The 17,783-nt window shown below is 42.0% G+C and overlaps 1 protein-coding gene across 1 annotated transcript in view; it reads right to left on the bottom strand.

Moving 5' to 3' along the window:
• LOC145406615 (regucalcin-like) overlaps positions 1-17,783 on the bottom strand; it is an 80,158-nt gene that overhangs the window by 35,150 nt on the left and 27,225 nt on the right. Inside the window, exon 2 of the mRNA XM_080277694.1 lies at positions 15,179-15,260. Within this exon, the coding sequence (XP_080133820.1) occupies positions 15,179-15,260 (82 nt within the window). The remainder of the gene's footprint in view (positions 1-15,178; positions 15,261-17,783) is intronic.

Below are 17,783 nucleotides of genomic sequence, written 5' to 3'. Positions count from 1 at the left end.
TGCCTGAAAGAATAACCTCCTTAATGCACAAAGCACACTCAGATGGTTTCAGCCATGGAAGCAATAATCATTCCAGGAAAAATCAAAGAAGTACTGCCTGAGGGCCTCCCAATCTGCAGCTGCAAAGTGCCACAATCGATGTTTCTTTGGGGTCCACAGGCCATACCAGAGTGATAGGACAGGTCAAGGTAACAAGATTGTGATCGGAGGAGCCAAACTGAGAGAAAAGAGCAACATTGTATGCAGAACGATTAGCTGTAAGGAGGAGATCAATTGTGTTGGAGCTCTCTTCAAGGCGGTCAGGGATATGGGTAGGGTGCTTTACAAGCTGCTCTAGGACATTAAGGATAGAAAAGATGTAGGCTTGTTCACCAGGTGGATCAGTGAAAGGAGAGGAGAGCTAAATATGGTGGTGAACATTGAAATCTCCTAGAATGGAGATTTCAGAGAAAGGAGAAATGGATAGAATGTGTTCCATCATAGATGTAAGATAGTTGAAGAATTTTTCATAGTCAGTAGAATTACGTGATAAATAAACAGCGCAGATATACAGTACTTAGTCAGAGAATGACAGGATAGCCGAAGCCAGAGAGTAGAGAATCAGAAGAATCAAGTTCAGGAACACGAGAGCAAGATAAGACATTGTGTACATGCACACAACAGCCACCTTTGGCTTTGAAATGAGTATAGAGAAAGTAGGAGGAAACAGAAAATAGTTTGCTGTCAGTTGCCTCAGAGAGCTGAGTCTTGGTCAGGAAGAGAAGGTGAGATTTAGAGGAGGAGAGGTGGTGTTCAACAGAGAGAAAGTTAGAGAAAAGGCCGCGATTGTTGCAGAAATGAAGAAGAAGTGAGTTAGACAGTGGTTCCAGGCATCTCTCTGAGTCGTCACTGGGCGAGGGGCGGATGAGGGCATTTATGGTTCCCCCCCCCCCCCCTGGAGCCTCCGAGGCCTGGTTTTTCTGTGCCTTTTTTTTTTTTTTTTTTTTTTTCGAAAAGGAAGCGTAGTGTGTACTGTGCATGTAGATTGGTGTTGACAGTTACAGAAACTTGTATTTAAGAGCATGCTGGCCTACTCTCTGTGTTACTGAAACACTGGAAAAGTTCTCCAAAGGGGGATGGTCAGGAACTAGTCCTGAGGGCTTATGAAACGGGAGCTCCAGCACTCCCTGTCATGAGCTTTCCATCCACTTGTAAAAATAATAATAATCCATCCATCCATCCATCATCCAGTTAAATGTTGTCCCATGAGGAGCGAAGGATCCCGGGGCTAGGAAAGTTGGTCATGACATTTAAATGAAAGCAACTAGCCTCACTCATGTCTGAGTGCCACTGTGTGGGCAAAAATCCTCAACGACCCCTTGGATATAAACCTGCACCAGCTCAGTCCGACTGGAGCACTTTAACTGCTCACTAAACCACCAGCTGCCATAATTTGGTTATATGGTTACCACCCAGCATAGTAAATGGTTTCCTGATGTACTGGAAACCATTTGGCTTGTCACTGGATGTAGAATCACCCATAGATGGATGGAAGAGGAAAAAATGAAGGAAAGAAAGACAGAAGAAGGAGTGTAAAGTCACCCATAGGCAGAAGGAAAAGGAAAGAATGAAGGAAAGAAAAACAGAAAAGGAAGGAAAGAAGAGAGGAAAGAGCAGACACCCAAAGCAGCACTACATCGAGTGAGTTGATAGTGAGCGTCCCCACCATCCAGAAAATAATACTAATAATAATCTATCTATCTATATACCTAGGCTGCTTCCCCCAAGGAATATAATAATAATAATAATAATAATAATAATAATAATAACAATAATAATAACTATAGGCCCCAACAAGGGAGGAATCACACCAGCTGCAAGCCGAAACATATAAAGTGCGACTCGGAATATGACCTTGACCTTGATCTACTTTCGCCAATTTCGAAGTCATAAGAGATTCTCATCCCTAATAAACATATGTAAAATTTTACGATGATATCTTGAGCGGTTGCGAAGTTATCGTGCTAATAGACACACATACATTGATCAACTTTCACAGATTTCGAACTCGTAGGAGATTTTCATGTCAGCTACAAAACAGTAAAAGTTTGTGATGATAACTTGAGCGGATGCGAAGTTATCGTGCTAACAAACACACAGACACACAATCGAAGTGAAAACAATACTTGTACATGATTTTCAATTTTCATCCCAACTACACACTTGTAAAATTTTGTGATGATATTTTGAGCAGTTGTGAGGTTAACGTGGTAACAGACAGGCAGACTTTGACCACTTTCACTAATTGTGCCTCGTGATCGCTTCCTCCCCCCCTTCGACATACCTGTAAAATTTTGTGATGATATCCTGAGTGGTTGTGAAGTTATCATGCTAACACAGACACATACACACAGACACACACACACACACACACACACACACACACACACACACAGAAACTGAAAAAAATACCAGCTTCGCTATCGTGGCTGGTAACTAGAGGTCCCCCAAGAGGTGAATCTCACCAACTGTGAGCCGATACATATCTAGCGCGGATCGGAATATGACCTTAACCTTGACCCAATTTCACCATCTTCGAACTCGTAAGAGATTTTCATCCGTATTACAAACCTGTAAAATTTTGTGATGACATCTTGAGTGGTTACGAGGTTATCCAGATAACAGACACACAGACCTTGACCTATTTTCACCAATATCGAACTCATAGATTTTCATGTCTCCTACACATCTGTAAAATTTTGTGATGATATCTTGAGAGGTTACGACTTTATCAAGCTATCAGACACAAAGAAAGACAGAGAAACTGAAAACAATACTTGAAGGAGATTTTCATCCCTACTACACAGCTGTACAATTTTGTGATGATATCTTGAGCGGTTGTGACGTTATCTTGGTAACATACAGACAAACTCTGACCTACTTTCACTAATTTCGAATTCTTGATCGCTATTTTGCCCTACTACACACCTGTAGAATTTTGTGAATATATCATGAACATTTGTGAATTTATCACACACACACACACACACACACACACACACACACACACACACACACACACACACAAACTGAAAAGAATACAAGCTTTGCTATCGTGGCTGGTAATAATAATAATAATAATAATAATGATTAATAAAACTAATTAGAGGCCCCCACAGCGGGAATCACACCAGGAGCGAGCCGATATGTATCTAAAGCGGCTCGGAATACGACCTTGACCTTGACCTATTTTCACCAATTTTGAACTCGTAGGAAATTTTCATCCTTACTACACACCTGTAAAATTTGATGATATTTTGAGTGGTTGCGAAGTTACCATGGTGACAGATGCACTGACCTTGATCTTTCACCAACACCAAAATCATCCTGCAGGAGATTTTTATCCCAATTATTGACAAGGAAAATTTTGTGAAGATATCTTGAGCGACTGCGAAGTTATCGTGCTTTGAGATACACAGTCAAAATGAAAACAATACTCGGAAGCGATTTTCATTCCTACTACACACCAGTAAAATCTTTGATGATATCTTGAGCGGTTGCGATGTTTTCATGGTAACCGACACACACACACACACACACACACACACACACACACACATGCAAACTGAAAACAATATCAGCTTTGCTATTGCAGTTTGTAAAAATAAAACATTGTTGGAAGGACACAAGTCAAGAGTGAGAGCAGTGGAAATGAGTTATTTAAGAGGAGCCTGTGGAGTCACGTGGAGAGACAGGCTGACGAATGAGGATATAAAGGAACGTTGTGGTGTGGATGTGGATGTGATAGGAAGCGTTGTGAGGAACACACTGAGGTGGTTTGGCCATGTGGAGAGGATGGAGGGTGAAAGACTGACAAAGAGAGTGTATGTGAGTGAGGTGGAGGGTGGAAGAGGGAGGGGGAGACCGAGGATGAGATGGAGGGATGGGGTGGAGAGGTATATGAGAGAGGGGGGTGTGAGTTGGGAGCAGGGCAGTGAAATGGCGGGGGACAGGGCGACTTGGAGGCGATTTGTTTGTGGCCACCCCAAACGGGATTGAGGCGTCAGGCAATAGATAGATAGATAGAACAATAACTAGAGGCCCTCCCAACGGGGGAATGACACCAGCCGTGAGCCTATACATATTTAGCGCGGCTCGGAATATGACCTTGACCTTGACCTACTTTCACCAATTTCGCACTCGTAGGAGATTTTCATCCCTACTACACACTTGTAAAACTTTGTGGTTATATTTTGGGCGGCTGTGACGTTATCGTGGTAACAGGTACGTAGACCTTGACCTACTTTCACCACTTTCTGACTTGAAGATTTCCATCTCAACTACAAAACTATCAAACTTTGCGATGATACCTTTAGCGGATGCTAAGTTATCATGCTAACAGACACACAGACAAGCTGAAAACCATACTCATAGATTTTCATCCCTACTACACACCTGTAGAATTTTGTGATCATGTCTTGAGCGGTTGCAAAGTTATTCTGGCAACAGACACAGACCTTGACCTTCTTTCACCAATTTCGAACTCGTGATCGTTTTAATCCCTACTACACACCTGTAAAATTTTGTGATGTAATCTTGAGCGATCGCGAAATTATCAAGTCAACACACACACACACACACACACACACACACACACACACACACACACACACACACTGAAAACAATACCAGCTTTGCTATCGTGGCTGGTTATAATAATAATAATAAAAATAATAATAATAATAATAATAACAACAACAATAATAATAATAACTAGAGGCCCTGCAAAGGGGGAAACACCATCCGCCAGCCGATACATATCTAGCGCGGCTCGGAATATAACCTTGACCTTGATATATTTTAACCAATTTCGAACTCGTAGAATATTTTCATCCGTACTACACACCTGGAATATTTTGCGATGATATCTTGAGCGGCTGAGAAGTTATCGTGCTAACGGACATAGACACACAGACAAACTTACACACACACACACACACACACACACACACACACACATACACACAATCTGAAAACAATACTAGCTTCGCTATCGCAGCTTAATAATAATAATAACACTACTACTACTACTACTACAACTACTACTACTACTAATAATAATAGCTAGAGGCCCTCCCAAGGAGGGAATCACACCAGCCGCAACCGATTCATATTTAGCGCTACTCTGAATATGACCCTGACCTTGACCTACTTTCACCAATTTCGAACTCGAAGGAAATTTTCATCAATACTACACACCTGTAAAATATTGTGATATCTTGAGCGATTGCAAAGTTATCGTGGTAATATGCACACAGACCTTGACCTACTTTCACCAGTGTTGAACTCATGGGAGATTTTCATCCCTGCTACTCACCTGCAACATTTTGTGATGACATTTTGAGCGGTTACGAAGCTATCGTGCTAACAGACACACAAACACACAGACAAACTGAAAACAATACCCGTACGAGATTTTCATCCCAACTACACACCTGTAAAATTGCTTGATAATATCTTGAAAGGTTGCGAAGTTATCAGGCTAACACACACACACACACACACACACACACACACACACACACACACACACACACAGCATGAATCTATTGCAACGGTATAAGGCGCGTTGCCGAAAATGATACATCCAGCTTCTCAGGATTGAAAATAACTGAATAGAAAACGCTTGTCACTCCGTAGCTTGTCACTTTGGGAGGCGATTTCCTTCGTTTCCCACATACATAACACCGGCTTCTTGAAACAGGTGTCATGATGCCCAGTGTCACATACTGTAGGTGGGCGTACATTTATTTACATATGCCGCCATGCACAACAGACGACAACTAACTGACGGTGCCGTTGTCCAGACCAGCAACAGGGTATGAAATGCCTCCTCAGCTTGCTTCTTAATGCTCAAGCTTCCATGTAACTGTATATTCCATGGGGAGTTGGGTGGCAAATGGAGGGGGGGGGGGTTACGGACGAGAAAGGTTGTTTGGGAGTGATGAATGAAACCATAAATGATAAAGGCTGTGGTGGTGATATGGCACGTTTAAGTATCTTGAAATTTCTGTAACAAGAGCCAGAAAGGAATCCTGGATAAGGAAATATGTTACAATGCCGAAGCAGCTTTGTGATAATTGTCCTGAAATATTACCAGGAAGGGTTATTAAAAATAAAAATAAAAGATTACTAATATTCCAAGTGTGTTGAGATATTAAAACTCATTTGTTAGCCACAGTATTTGCTGACAGTATCCCAAGTCAGAAAGCGAAAACCTGACTACTGACAGCAACAAAATGTAAGATACCGAAAACCCGAGATGGCTGTAAAAACGTGTTTGTAATTCACTGCTAAATAAGAAATGAGCAGGGACTTTATCAGATGTGGTAGTGTGCATCTTTGTAAAGTGTGGTGTTGTGAGGTGTGCGTTAGTTTAAGGTCTAGCACTGTAAACTGTAGTAGTGTGTGATGTAGCACTATAAGGTGCGGTATAGTGAGGTGTGTGATAATTTGAGGTGTGGTAGTGTAAGGTGTAATATTGTAACGTGTGATAGTGTAAGGTGTAATACTGTAAGGTGTGGTAGTGTAAGGTGTAGCACTGTAAGGTGCTGTAAGACGTGATAGTTTAAGGGGTAACATTGTAAGGTGCGGCAGTGTAAGGTATGGTAACGTAATGCTTGGTAGTAAGGTGTGGTGGTGTAAGGCGTGATAGTCTGAGGTGTAGCGTTGTAAAGTCTGGTAGTTTAAGGTGTGGTGGTTTGAAGTGTAACATTGTAAGGTGTAATACCGTCAGGTGTGGTAGTGTAAGGCGCAATAAGTTGAAGTGTGGCATTGTAAGGTGTGGTAGTGTATGGAATAATAGTGTAGGGTATGGGAGTGTAAGGGTTGATAGTTTGTGGTTTAGTATTGTAAGGAATGGTGGTGTGAAGTGTGGTAGTGTAAGGTGTGGTAGTGTAAGGTGTGGTAATGTAAAGTGTAGTTGTGTAAGGTATGGTAGTGTAACGTGTTGCTGTGAAATGTTCGGTTTTCATCATCTATGTTGTGTGTGCTTCAGTCAGGTTGTCTGCGTCCTTATACGTCCTCATGCGCTCACAGACACAGCAGAAGGGTTGACCTTGCTCAAGGTGGCATGAACTGTATAGAGACATCTGACATCCCCTCACATCCACCGGAAGCGCCCCGATAAAATGGTAGTTGTTTTGAAGTAGTGACAGCTTTACTAGTTGGTTTTGAGTTTAGAACTGGTTTTTGGCTACAAATGAATAGCCTCCCTATCGCCTTTCCCTCCGCCATCAGACTGGCTTCTTTCCACCTCATACCATTCTCCCTTACATACCTCTCTACCTCCCAGCAATTCAACCTCGGTCTCCCTCTCCCCTTCTCCCTCGGCTTCACTTGCATACACTCTCCTAGTCAGTCTCTCGTTCTCCATTGCCTCCACTGGGCTAAATTATATCAAGGTAACTCTAACGCATTCCAACACAAGCATAATCGCACAACATTCATCCTCGTCCTTCCTTCAAATCAAAATATGAGTTACGACACGCAACTGGTCGTAAGGTCGTTTCTGAATCCGTCGACACGAACTGGTCATAATGATTTTATGGATCCGCATACAAACAACTGATCGTAAGTTTGTGAATCTGGGAACAAGTACCTGATCGTCAGACAGTATGCAAATCCGTCGCCAGCATCCCAGACTCTTGTTTTGGAAAGATATTCAACCTTCAATCCTATTATATTTTTCAGTTTTGCCATCTCCAAATAATTTCACTCCATTTAAGACGGACTTCTATAGCTACTACAGTAATGAAGAGGTTAATGAAGACTATATTTAACGTCTACAATTAAAAAAATCTGTTTAAAGTTCGATGAAGTCAAGTAGTAGCAATTATTGAACACAGAATACGTCACAGTTAAATAGCATTTGTGTGTGTGTGTGTGTGTGTGTGTGTGTGTGTGTGTGTGTGTGGCCTGGTCGTAATTTTTCACTTTTATATTCAATCTAGTCTGGTTGTGAAGTGTTTGATTTCTCCGTGAGTGAAAATAAGCGTGTAAACAAGCAATACTTTTCGCAACTGAAGCTTGAAAAAAAAAAGAAAAAAAGAAAAAAGGAATTTTTCATAACCTCTCCAAACGGAAAGATCAGCACATCAAGTGCTTCCTGGTGCAGGCGGAAACTCTACATCTCGGTAACCCTTAGAAGTTCCCGCCCGCATCCACCAACGTCTATTGGGTCCATTTGTGTGGGTTGGAATGATGCAAAACTCCCTCCCGCACCTGCCCGCGCCAACAAAAGTTGATGTTGGTGCAGCCTAAGTTGTGTATAAGATTGCTTGTATATACGCTTGACTTCACTAACAATCTTACCCAACACTTCAACATTCAGTTAGAGAATTTTTAACTGAAGACAAAGAAAAACAGTACCTATACTAGTTAACTCTTTTGGAGACGTGTTTACCTTGACCAGTGAATTCGTCGACCACATGACTTGCGTTGTGGTATGACACCGTCAAGCGGGTGGGGGAATGGGTAAAGAAATGGCCGTGGTGATCAAAAGAGTGGGTGGGATGGGCAGGAATGTTGGTGCGCGATGGGGCTGGGGCAGGGAAGTACACCGTGTGGTAGGTGTTGTAGAAGTAGAGGTTTGTGTGCAGTGGTGGTTCATTTCGTAATATTCTCTACGAACGACAGTACTGAGGGGGAGTGAAGAAATGGGCAATGAGACACAGAAATGGGTGGGATGAACTGGAACTATGGTAGGAAGTGAGAGGGACATTTAAAGTTTACCCTGAGAAAATTGGTTGCCATAAAGTTAATGTTTTGACTACTGTGTTGGTTTTCTTCGAAGTTTTCTCCAACAACAAGATAAGCTGCCGTTATGCTCATACAACTAGAGTCTTGCGACATAGGCAAACAATGGCTGGCAGCCATTATGCACAAGGCTCCAGAACTGAAATGCTGTCCGTGTGTCGCCTGTGGCTGAAGGTAATGTTAATGTTATCCCATGATGATGATGATGTGATGCCTTGCAACACAATGCACAATGCGTACCTGTCTAGGGCCTGTATATAATTTTCCTGCCATCTGGATTAGAGGTTCGTATTCATAAAGGATCCTGACTAGAATTTACAATAGGGAATTCTTAGTTGAGGTTAATTTTGGCTAGAAATACGTGTAGTTTTGCTTTGTCACATTCTTCATTTTGATATTCACACTGGTTATGTGAGTGAAGACAAAAGCAGACATGCGACCTTGTACAAAACTTAAGCTGAGAACAGTTTATACTGCAAATACGACCCAAAATGCTAGAGTTGTCGCAAACATGCCAGGATTAAAACCATGATACCTTTTGACATTTCGCTGCCATATGGTTGTCTTGATCTTAGTAAAAACCCCAAGACGATAGTCGAAATATCGAGAAAACAAGATATTATCCACCAGAAAGTAGATGCTGATTATTTTCAAACATTTTGTTTGCCTTATATTTTCATTAACCCCTTAACCGCAGGGCGTCACTTTCATGACGCTCGGGCGCAATAGATCATACCGTGGTGCGTCACTTTTGTGATTCCGTGTTATTTTGAATTATCCCAGGCTTTCAAGTGGTGGCTTGTATCATCTATCAGTACTGCCAATATCCAACACTAGTCAGCACTCCAAATCTCATCTATACTCCCATCCATTGTTGACATTTTAGCGATTTTCCCCCTTTCTTGACTCCCCTCCCTACCTCCCCTCCATTACCCTGTCCTCTCACCTCCCAGGCCGCGCTGTGCTAAGCAAATCTCCCCTGGATTTTTCCACAGATTTCATCCATTGAAGTAAGCCCCATGCCCTATACTTAAACAAAATAATATATACCAAAAAAAACAAGGTAAGTGATAGTGGTATACACCAGGAATTGGCTAATTATCACCTGACAACACCTCACATGCATTCATTCACTACATTACCACGGTAATTTCCCCTTTGAATTATGCCTTGTAATCTATGTCTGTAATAAAAATATATATCAGAAAGGAAGGGAGAAGCCTAAGTGACATTTACATTCACCTGGAACTACCTATTTCTTTATGTATTGCTGAGATTTTCTACCAATAATTTATTAGCATGTAAGTTAGCAACTGTCATCCTCATTGTCACTGTCAACCCTTGCCTTCTCAGATAAGCCACGGCATTTAGTTCCTTGTCCTCCGCTGTGGTCAAAACATGTCGCACTTGCGCCCCGCCATTTCTGCCGCTTCTGCGCCCATTGCAAAGGGCCCCGTGACCTCTATACCCAGAAAAAGTCATGAGGGAAGCAGGAAAGGACTAAGTGACTCTGCAGTGGAACGTGAACTAGCGGAATTGTCAATGGTGATGATGAATGGTGATTTTGACCCTTCGGGGGAATCGTGTGATGAGCTGGGTGAGGAAATGGTGCCGGAAAGTGCTAGTACGAGTGCTTCAGTGTCGAAAGTTATCCCTAGCTCCAAGGGAAAGGAGCCGTTAGTGCAGCAAGGGAAGGAATTTGGGAAGGAAGTGAAAAGGCGGCGTGTTAGCCCCAGAACAATGGCCCCGCGTGACCCAGCCCGCCATGAGTCCCGAGTTGATTCACCTCCCCATTCCCCAAGCCCCACTTCACTCATTTCTTCCTCTTCTGCTGCTGAATTATCTCCGGATTCTTCGTCGTCGGAGTCACCAATAGCATCAACAGTGAAGACAGGCCGTGGAGGAAGAGGTAAATCCCTGACCCATAAAAGTAGAGTTGCTACTAGAGTAAGGGCTGCTAGTGTTGTACGGCAACTCAGGGTCAGTGCGAGTGACCTTGAACGGGGTAAATCTCCGTCACAGCCACCCACCACCCTCACCCATCCTACACCATCACGACAGGGAATCCTGGACGCCTTCGCGTGGACAGAAGGGTCCGATTTTGTGCCAGAACATTTAGTTTTTGATGAGAGTTCCTCAGGAGTACAGCCTGCCTTCACTCTTGACGATGATGCTGAGTGTGTGGACTTCCTTTTGGCCTTCCTAGATGACGAAGTCATGCAGCACATATGTGATGAGACCAACAGGTATGAATCACAATGTGCTGCAAGTGGTACAGGTGCAGCCAAGATGCAACAGTGGTCCATGCTGGGAGTGCAGGAGCTGTATGTGTTCTTCGCCCTCATGCTTCTCATGCCACACTCAAAGAAGCATGAGTTGGAAGAATACTGGTCCATGGACCCCTTACTACCCTCACCCACCTTCAATAAGTACATGGCCAGAGATCGCTTCCGGAACATCATGGGAAACCTGCACTTTGCCGACAACGATGTACCTTCCCAAACTGACCCACTCTGGAAGATCCGGCAGATTCTGAGCAGAATGAAGGATAAGTTTATGTCATTCTTCCACCCCTTTCAGAAGGTTGTCATTGAAGAATCCTTGGTTTTGTTCAGAGGACGTCTTCGGTTTGTACAGTACATTCCAAGCAAACGCCATCGCTTTGGAATCAAGTTCTTTGTAATGTGTGACTGTAAGACGGGGTACATCCTTGACTTCGTCATTTATTCAGCCAGCACTGTCGATCTGGATAAAACACACCCCCTTGGCTTCTCAGGCTGTTAGTGAAAGTGCTCCTTGAAAAGTATTTTGGTGGGAATCATGTGCTGTATACAGACAACTATTATACAGCACCGAAACTTGCCAAATACCTTTCAGAGCACGGCATTGGCTCCTGCGGCACTGTCAAAAGTAATCATGCCCACTTCCCTAAATTCCCAGAGGCAGGAACCTCGCAGCAAGGAGACGTGCACCTCCGCAAGTCTGAGAAGATGCTGGCAATACGGTGGCATGACAAGAGGGTCGTGCACATGCTCACCACCGTACATAAGGGGGAAATGACAGACAGTGGGAAGGTCGACCGTAGGACAGGCGAACCTGTGATGAAACCTGATGCTGTGTTAGACTGCAATATCAACATGCGGCTGGTGGACAAGTCCGACATGATGATTGGTGAGATCGACTGCCTCAGGAAGAATACTAGGTGGTACAGGAAAGTTTTTCTGTATCTCATAGACATGACGATGCTGAACGCCTTCATCCTGTACAAGATGAAGGTCAAGCCACCCAAGTCCTTCTCCCTGAGGTTGTTCGCCAGGACTTGTGTTCAGCAGCTGCTGGAAAGATATGGTAGGGTGACAGCAGCAACTCCAAGGCGCCATCCAGTAACACTTCCCGACCGACTTGAGCAGAGGGCGTATATGGAACGGCACAGACTGGTACTAATGCCTGCCACAGGCAAGAGGAAGGCTGCGATCCGCAGGTGCCAGGTGTGTGCACATACCACCCGAGGCACACCTGAGCACAAACGCACCTCTTGGCAGTGCGCTGAGTGCCAGGTTCTCCTCTGTATTACCTGCTTCTTTGATTACCACAGCCAGAAGCAATTCTAAAAATGCAAGTGGGAAAGGAGAGTAATGTGAAAATAATGTGTAAATAGCAAGTGAAAGGAATGGATGTTCAGTACATATGATTGAACAGTGTATTATAGTTTTATCTTACTGAAAGTGACAGTGAATAATATAGTGTAAGTAAAATAGATGGGTAAATATTGAAAATACAAAAGAAAATGTAAATAGTAATGTAAGTAATTAGTAATATAAAAATATGAGTACAAATACTTTATGTTATAACAGTGAAAGTGAATCCGTGGCTCTCTACGTATTGTACTGAATGAAAAATTGAATGACTTCAGTGACAATAAACTAATACTACTGAAGGAAACTTATGGATAAAAACTCCAGATATATATAAGTGTTATATAGTAATAGAAATATAAAGTGTGAGGGGTTTTATGAATAATAAATGACAGAGTACCAAGAGCGAACTAGCGCAAGTGGGGAGGTCATACGCGCTCGTAATTTTCATTGCTTTCACAGTGATTTTTTTTTTTGGAGTATGGATCCCAAACTACTTGATAATCATAGAGTAGTGTTTATAGTGTTAATATCTGGCTGTGGTAATCATATTACGGGTTGTCGGAAAGTGTAAAGTGGAGACTTCGTTACCCAACTTCAGGGGTCTCCACAAGTCCTACGGTAACCGACGAAGGCTCAACAAACATTCCAGGAGAAAGCTGAAGGTATGTGCCATAAGCAAATGTAATTTTAATATTCTGGGACTAATAACTGATTTTTGGCAAATATTTTTTGAGAGTCTGTCGGAGCCCGAATAACCCCGCGGGACACGCAAAACATTGGTAAACATGCCAGCGGTGTAAGGGTTAAGCATAGTAAAATTGTCAGATGTTAACTGAAAAAAAAGAAAATATGTCCTCTGGTTTTCTCAAGCATATTAAATCCAGGTGCACGTTTGTCATGTGGAAAGAAAAATTATATGCGTTAGTCGAAATATAATGTATTTTTGTAACTAGGAAAGGGTAGTTCCCATGGCCACTGGATTAAGTTTTGCTAAGAATGTTTGGGAATTTCCACAGTAAGGCCAGTCATGATTGAACCCTTCAGCCGTGGAAGTAATTTCCGGTTCTACCTGCGTCTCAAGATGCCAGATAATAGACAGCAAGGCGAGTTTATCTTCGCAGAGAAAACTTTGACATAAACCTTCTCTGCACTCAGATCATAGACACCTTCAGCCCGATGATGTACCTTTAGTTGTATTTTTTCTACTTTCAGTCGATTTTCATGCACCTCAACGAGAACAAAAACAATACCTAGCCGGAATCCGTCCAGGCGAGGTAATTAACCTCCTGACGTGAGCCATACTTTTCCCGGGACACAAGTATAAGTAGCTGATTTAAAAAAGAAATGTACGGCAATGAAGTAAAATAATAAATATTACGATTATGACAGCCTGTACACACACACACACACATACACACACACACACACACACACACACACACACACACACACACACACACACACACACACACGGCATCTATCTTCTGCTCACTCACCAGTCCCCTTCAATAGTATCTGAGGAGAATCAGTTCACATTATATAAAGTAGATATGCACTTTCTTTCCGTACATTCAGAGAAAACATGGACAACCCACACCTAATCCTGCGATATGCCTGCCGATTTCTTTGAAATTCATGTGCTCCACATCCCCCATTTTTATTCTTTATATATATATATATATATATATATATATATATATATATATATATATATATATATATATATTTTTTGAAGTGGGGCTGACCACCCAAGAATCATGGGGTGGAGGAGATCATGCTTTCCAAATATGATGAGAGTCCACTGTGCAACATGTACTATGATATGAAATCCATATCCGCCCTGATTTTACTATTTCTGAGAATGTTTGATTTGGTGAGGGGATTGATCTCCCTAGAAGCACTTGTGGAAAACTTTATACAGTAGAACACATTATCAAGGAACCTGATGAACAGACCTGAGAAATTTCGCTGAACCTTATGCTCATTTTCCCCTACCTCTGGTCGATTTTATTTATGGAAGGGGACTGACCCCCCAAGAATCATTAGGGGAGTCTAGCTCCCCAAATATCGCATTACGGGTGAGATTCCATTATACAACATATTCTAAGATATCAGAGCCATAGCTGCCCCCCTTTCTCTATTTCTGAACATTTTTCATCTGGTGGGGAGGCTGAGTCCATTAATAATCGTGGATTTAAAGTTGTATCTAGTTGGAAAATCCTCCCAGAAACCAACCGAACTGACCTTGGAAGTTGCATCCAAATCCATCGCACAGCCTTATAGGAGTTAAAACATACACACACACACACACACACACACACACACACACACACACACACACAGTCTGAATCTTGCGCAACAGTATGCACGACAAGTTGGCAGATAGTCTTCAATTATGGTAAATGTGTACAATATGATTCACAGTGATCAACTCACCGATATGTAATAATTGTTGGCAGTTAGTCTATATATATACATATATATATATATATATATATATATATATATATAAAGGGTATGTAATGTATGAACCATACTGATTAACCCACAGATATGCAGGACTGTTTTGTTGGCAGTTGGTCTTCGTGTATGGAGAGGGTGTGTAATGGACGAACCACCCTGAACGAACCACCCTGACTGTATATACTTTGTATCTGTTACCTTACTTAAATAGCACGGGTAATAATGAATAAAATGACAAGGAATGTGCAGTATAATATTATGAACAACCCTTATCAACTCACCAATATGCAGGACTTGGTGACGGTTGGTCATCATAAAGTGGCGTCTGAGGATTTTGCTATAGGCGTCAACGAAGATGAGAGCCTGTGGGTAAGAATGCATAAAAGATCATTAACACCTTTCATGCCCCAGCCTATATCTGATATTCTATAAGTGTGTGTGTGTGTGTGTGTGTGTGTGTGTGTGTGTGTGTGTGTGTGTGTGTGTGTGTGTGTGTGTGCAACCAAAACTGGCAAAACGATTTGGATGAACTTGGCAGGATGGATGGAGCTGGATCCCAAATGGGCCAGTTTTAGTTTCATGTAGATTGACATTTTATGAGGGGATGTTTTAACCGATAATGATTTTCTCCATTGTTGTCATATCACATGGCATTTTCGTGGAGTTTTATGCTTTGTCACAGGAATGGCTCTCATGTTGACTAGTGCTTCATTCGTAAATCACTGGTTGTGAGCAAAGCTCAGGGTGGTCAGTAACAGCTCTCATTTAAATTAAAAATGTGTTGAGCATGGAAACAGCTATTCCTCGGTTTCGCGTAGCAGGAGACAGAGTTGAAAAAACGCTCCTACTTAAACAGAAAATATTTTACTTTTGCGTCACAGGTGAATGAGTAATACCATAATTCTTCTTCTGATGAGGAAAAATCCTCTGATTTCTCAGTAGTTACTAATGTACTTCGTGGAACTAAACTCCATATCTATTGGTTCTTAGATATAATAATGGGAAACTCCTACTTTTCCTTTGGCTAATATAATTCCTTTAACTGCTTTAGTTTTCATGCTGCTTCATAACTGATATTTTTACCAAATTCACTATTGAAGACACTCGCTCAGACTGCTGCCGAGAAGTGGCGAAAAAAATTCAGTCTTGGGCTCTGTCACAAAATATAGCGGAGTGCCATCAGCAAATATTTTTGATTTGACAATAAGCCGAAACTCAAGAGGATTTTCAGATAATTCGTTGGTATTGTTTTCCACTTATTTAGAAGTGCATCAATGTTATGTTCGTTTAATGAACTAGGAAAGTGGAGAAATAAACGTATTAAATACTCGTACTTCTCAGTTTCTCCACATGCAGCTGATGGACTGTAAGGGCAACAGCACAGTTCTGCACAATGAAAGGCCGACTACTTCCTCCTGTAACCTCCGACTTCTTCAAGTGATTTCTTGTGTCCTTAGACAATTCTGAAAACTTATTGAATCATCTTCCCCTTCAAAAATAAGGAATAATGAGAAAGGTAACGATAAACCAGGGCTACTTAGACTACCATAGGCACAAGTTAGTCCCAGCTTCCCTGCTGCTAACCAGTATGGACACGATATGTATTCGCTTAGAAACCAAAAGAAAAGAAAATGCCTCGCTGCATTTACGAATTTGCCAACAGCTTCCCTGTTACCAACCAATATGGACACGAATGTATTTGCTTAGAAACTAAAAGAAAAAAAAAATGCCTTGCTGCGTTTACGAATTTGCCTACCACAACAGGAAACATACTCTGCAGCCTTAAGTAAGATTATTGAAATAAGTAATATTATTACCTTTCGATAACCTCAGCCATTTCATCAGTAACATAACATCCTTTGTGAAGACCAGGAAAGTAGTCAAATATAAGAAACCCTGACATCCATTACTGAATAAGATCAAGGTAGCCATACTCACAGCCAGGCTTCTCCAGAACCACATCGGTATCATTATTGTCAACATACTATATTCTTATGCCTAAGTGTATGGCACAGTGGTATCATTTATATTACCCAAACTTCAGTTAATAGAGTTATATGCCGGAAAAGGTAGTAACATAATTTTTAATCATTATGATAAGCAGGTCTTGGAAGACATGTGATATCCTCCGAGCTTGTTTATTTTTGCTGGTAAAAAGCAAACTGACGTTGGATAGCACTGTGCGATGCCGTAAAGGTGTAAACACACCAAATGTCTATTGATCTCTTATAAGATCGTCTGCTCTATGATTTATTCTCGGTTCTTTCGATACTGAGAGGTGGGGTTCAGGTTCTACTTGTGTGTACAAGTAAATAGGATTTGACACCAATATAATGTTACTGTAAATATAATGATGAGGTTAAGAGGCACTGAAAGCTTGAGGCAGTTCTCTTTATACACACACATGTACACACACACATACACACGCGCAGAGAGAGAGAGAGAGAGAGAGAGAGAGAGAGAATCCTACCATTTATAAATGCAAAAAATTAATTAAAAAAACATGAAAATTTAACCAAACAGACCATTATGCACCAAAATGTACCTGCGTTCTTCAAAATGTGCCAGAAATGTCAAAGATATACCACGTAACAGAAATAACGAAAATGTACCAAAATGGTCCGAATGTAGCCGACTCTCTGAGGCAACGCTGTGCCCGGTCAGGAAGCAGGGAGTCCCAACTTTTGTGACGTTACTGATAATGGAGTTAGTCGAGTGCTGGGCGCTCCTAATTACACGCAACGAAATATCACGACGATCGACCACAGCACACGGGAAAAATGCAACCCCATACGGCAACGCAGGTCGGGCCCTCGGGGACATGTTTTGCTGTGGTTATATTATTACACACCGGCGCATAACGAGCCTGAAGGGTGTATATCCGGC

Source organism: Coenobita brevimanus, chromosome 8 (assembly GCF_032717465.1).
Source record: "Coenobita brevimanus isolate Jiangsu-jjx chromosome 8, ASM3271746v2, whole genome shotgun sequence".
Lineage (NCBI taxonomy): Eukaryota > Metazoa > Arthropoda > Malacostraca > Decapoda > Coenobitidae > Coenobita > Coenobita brevimanus.
This window is presented reverse-complemented; position numbering and strand designations above follow the sequence as displayed.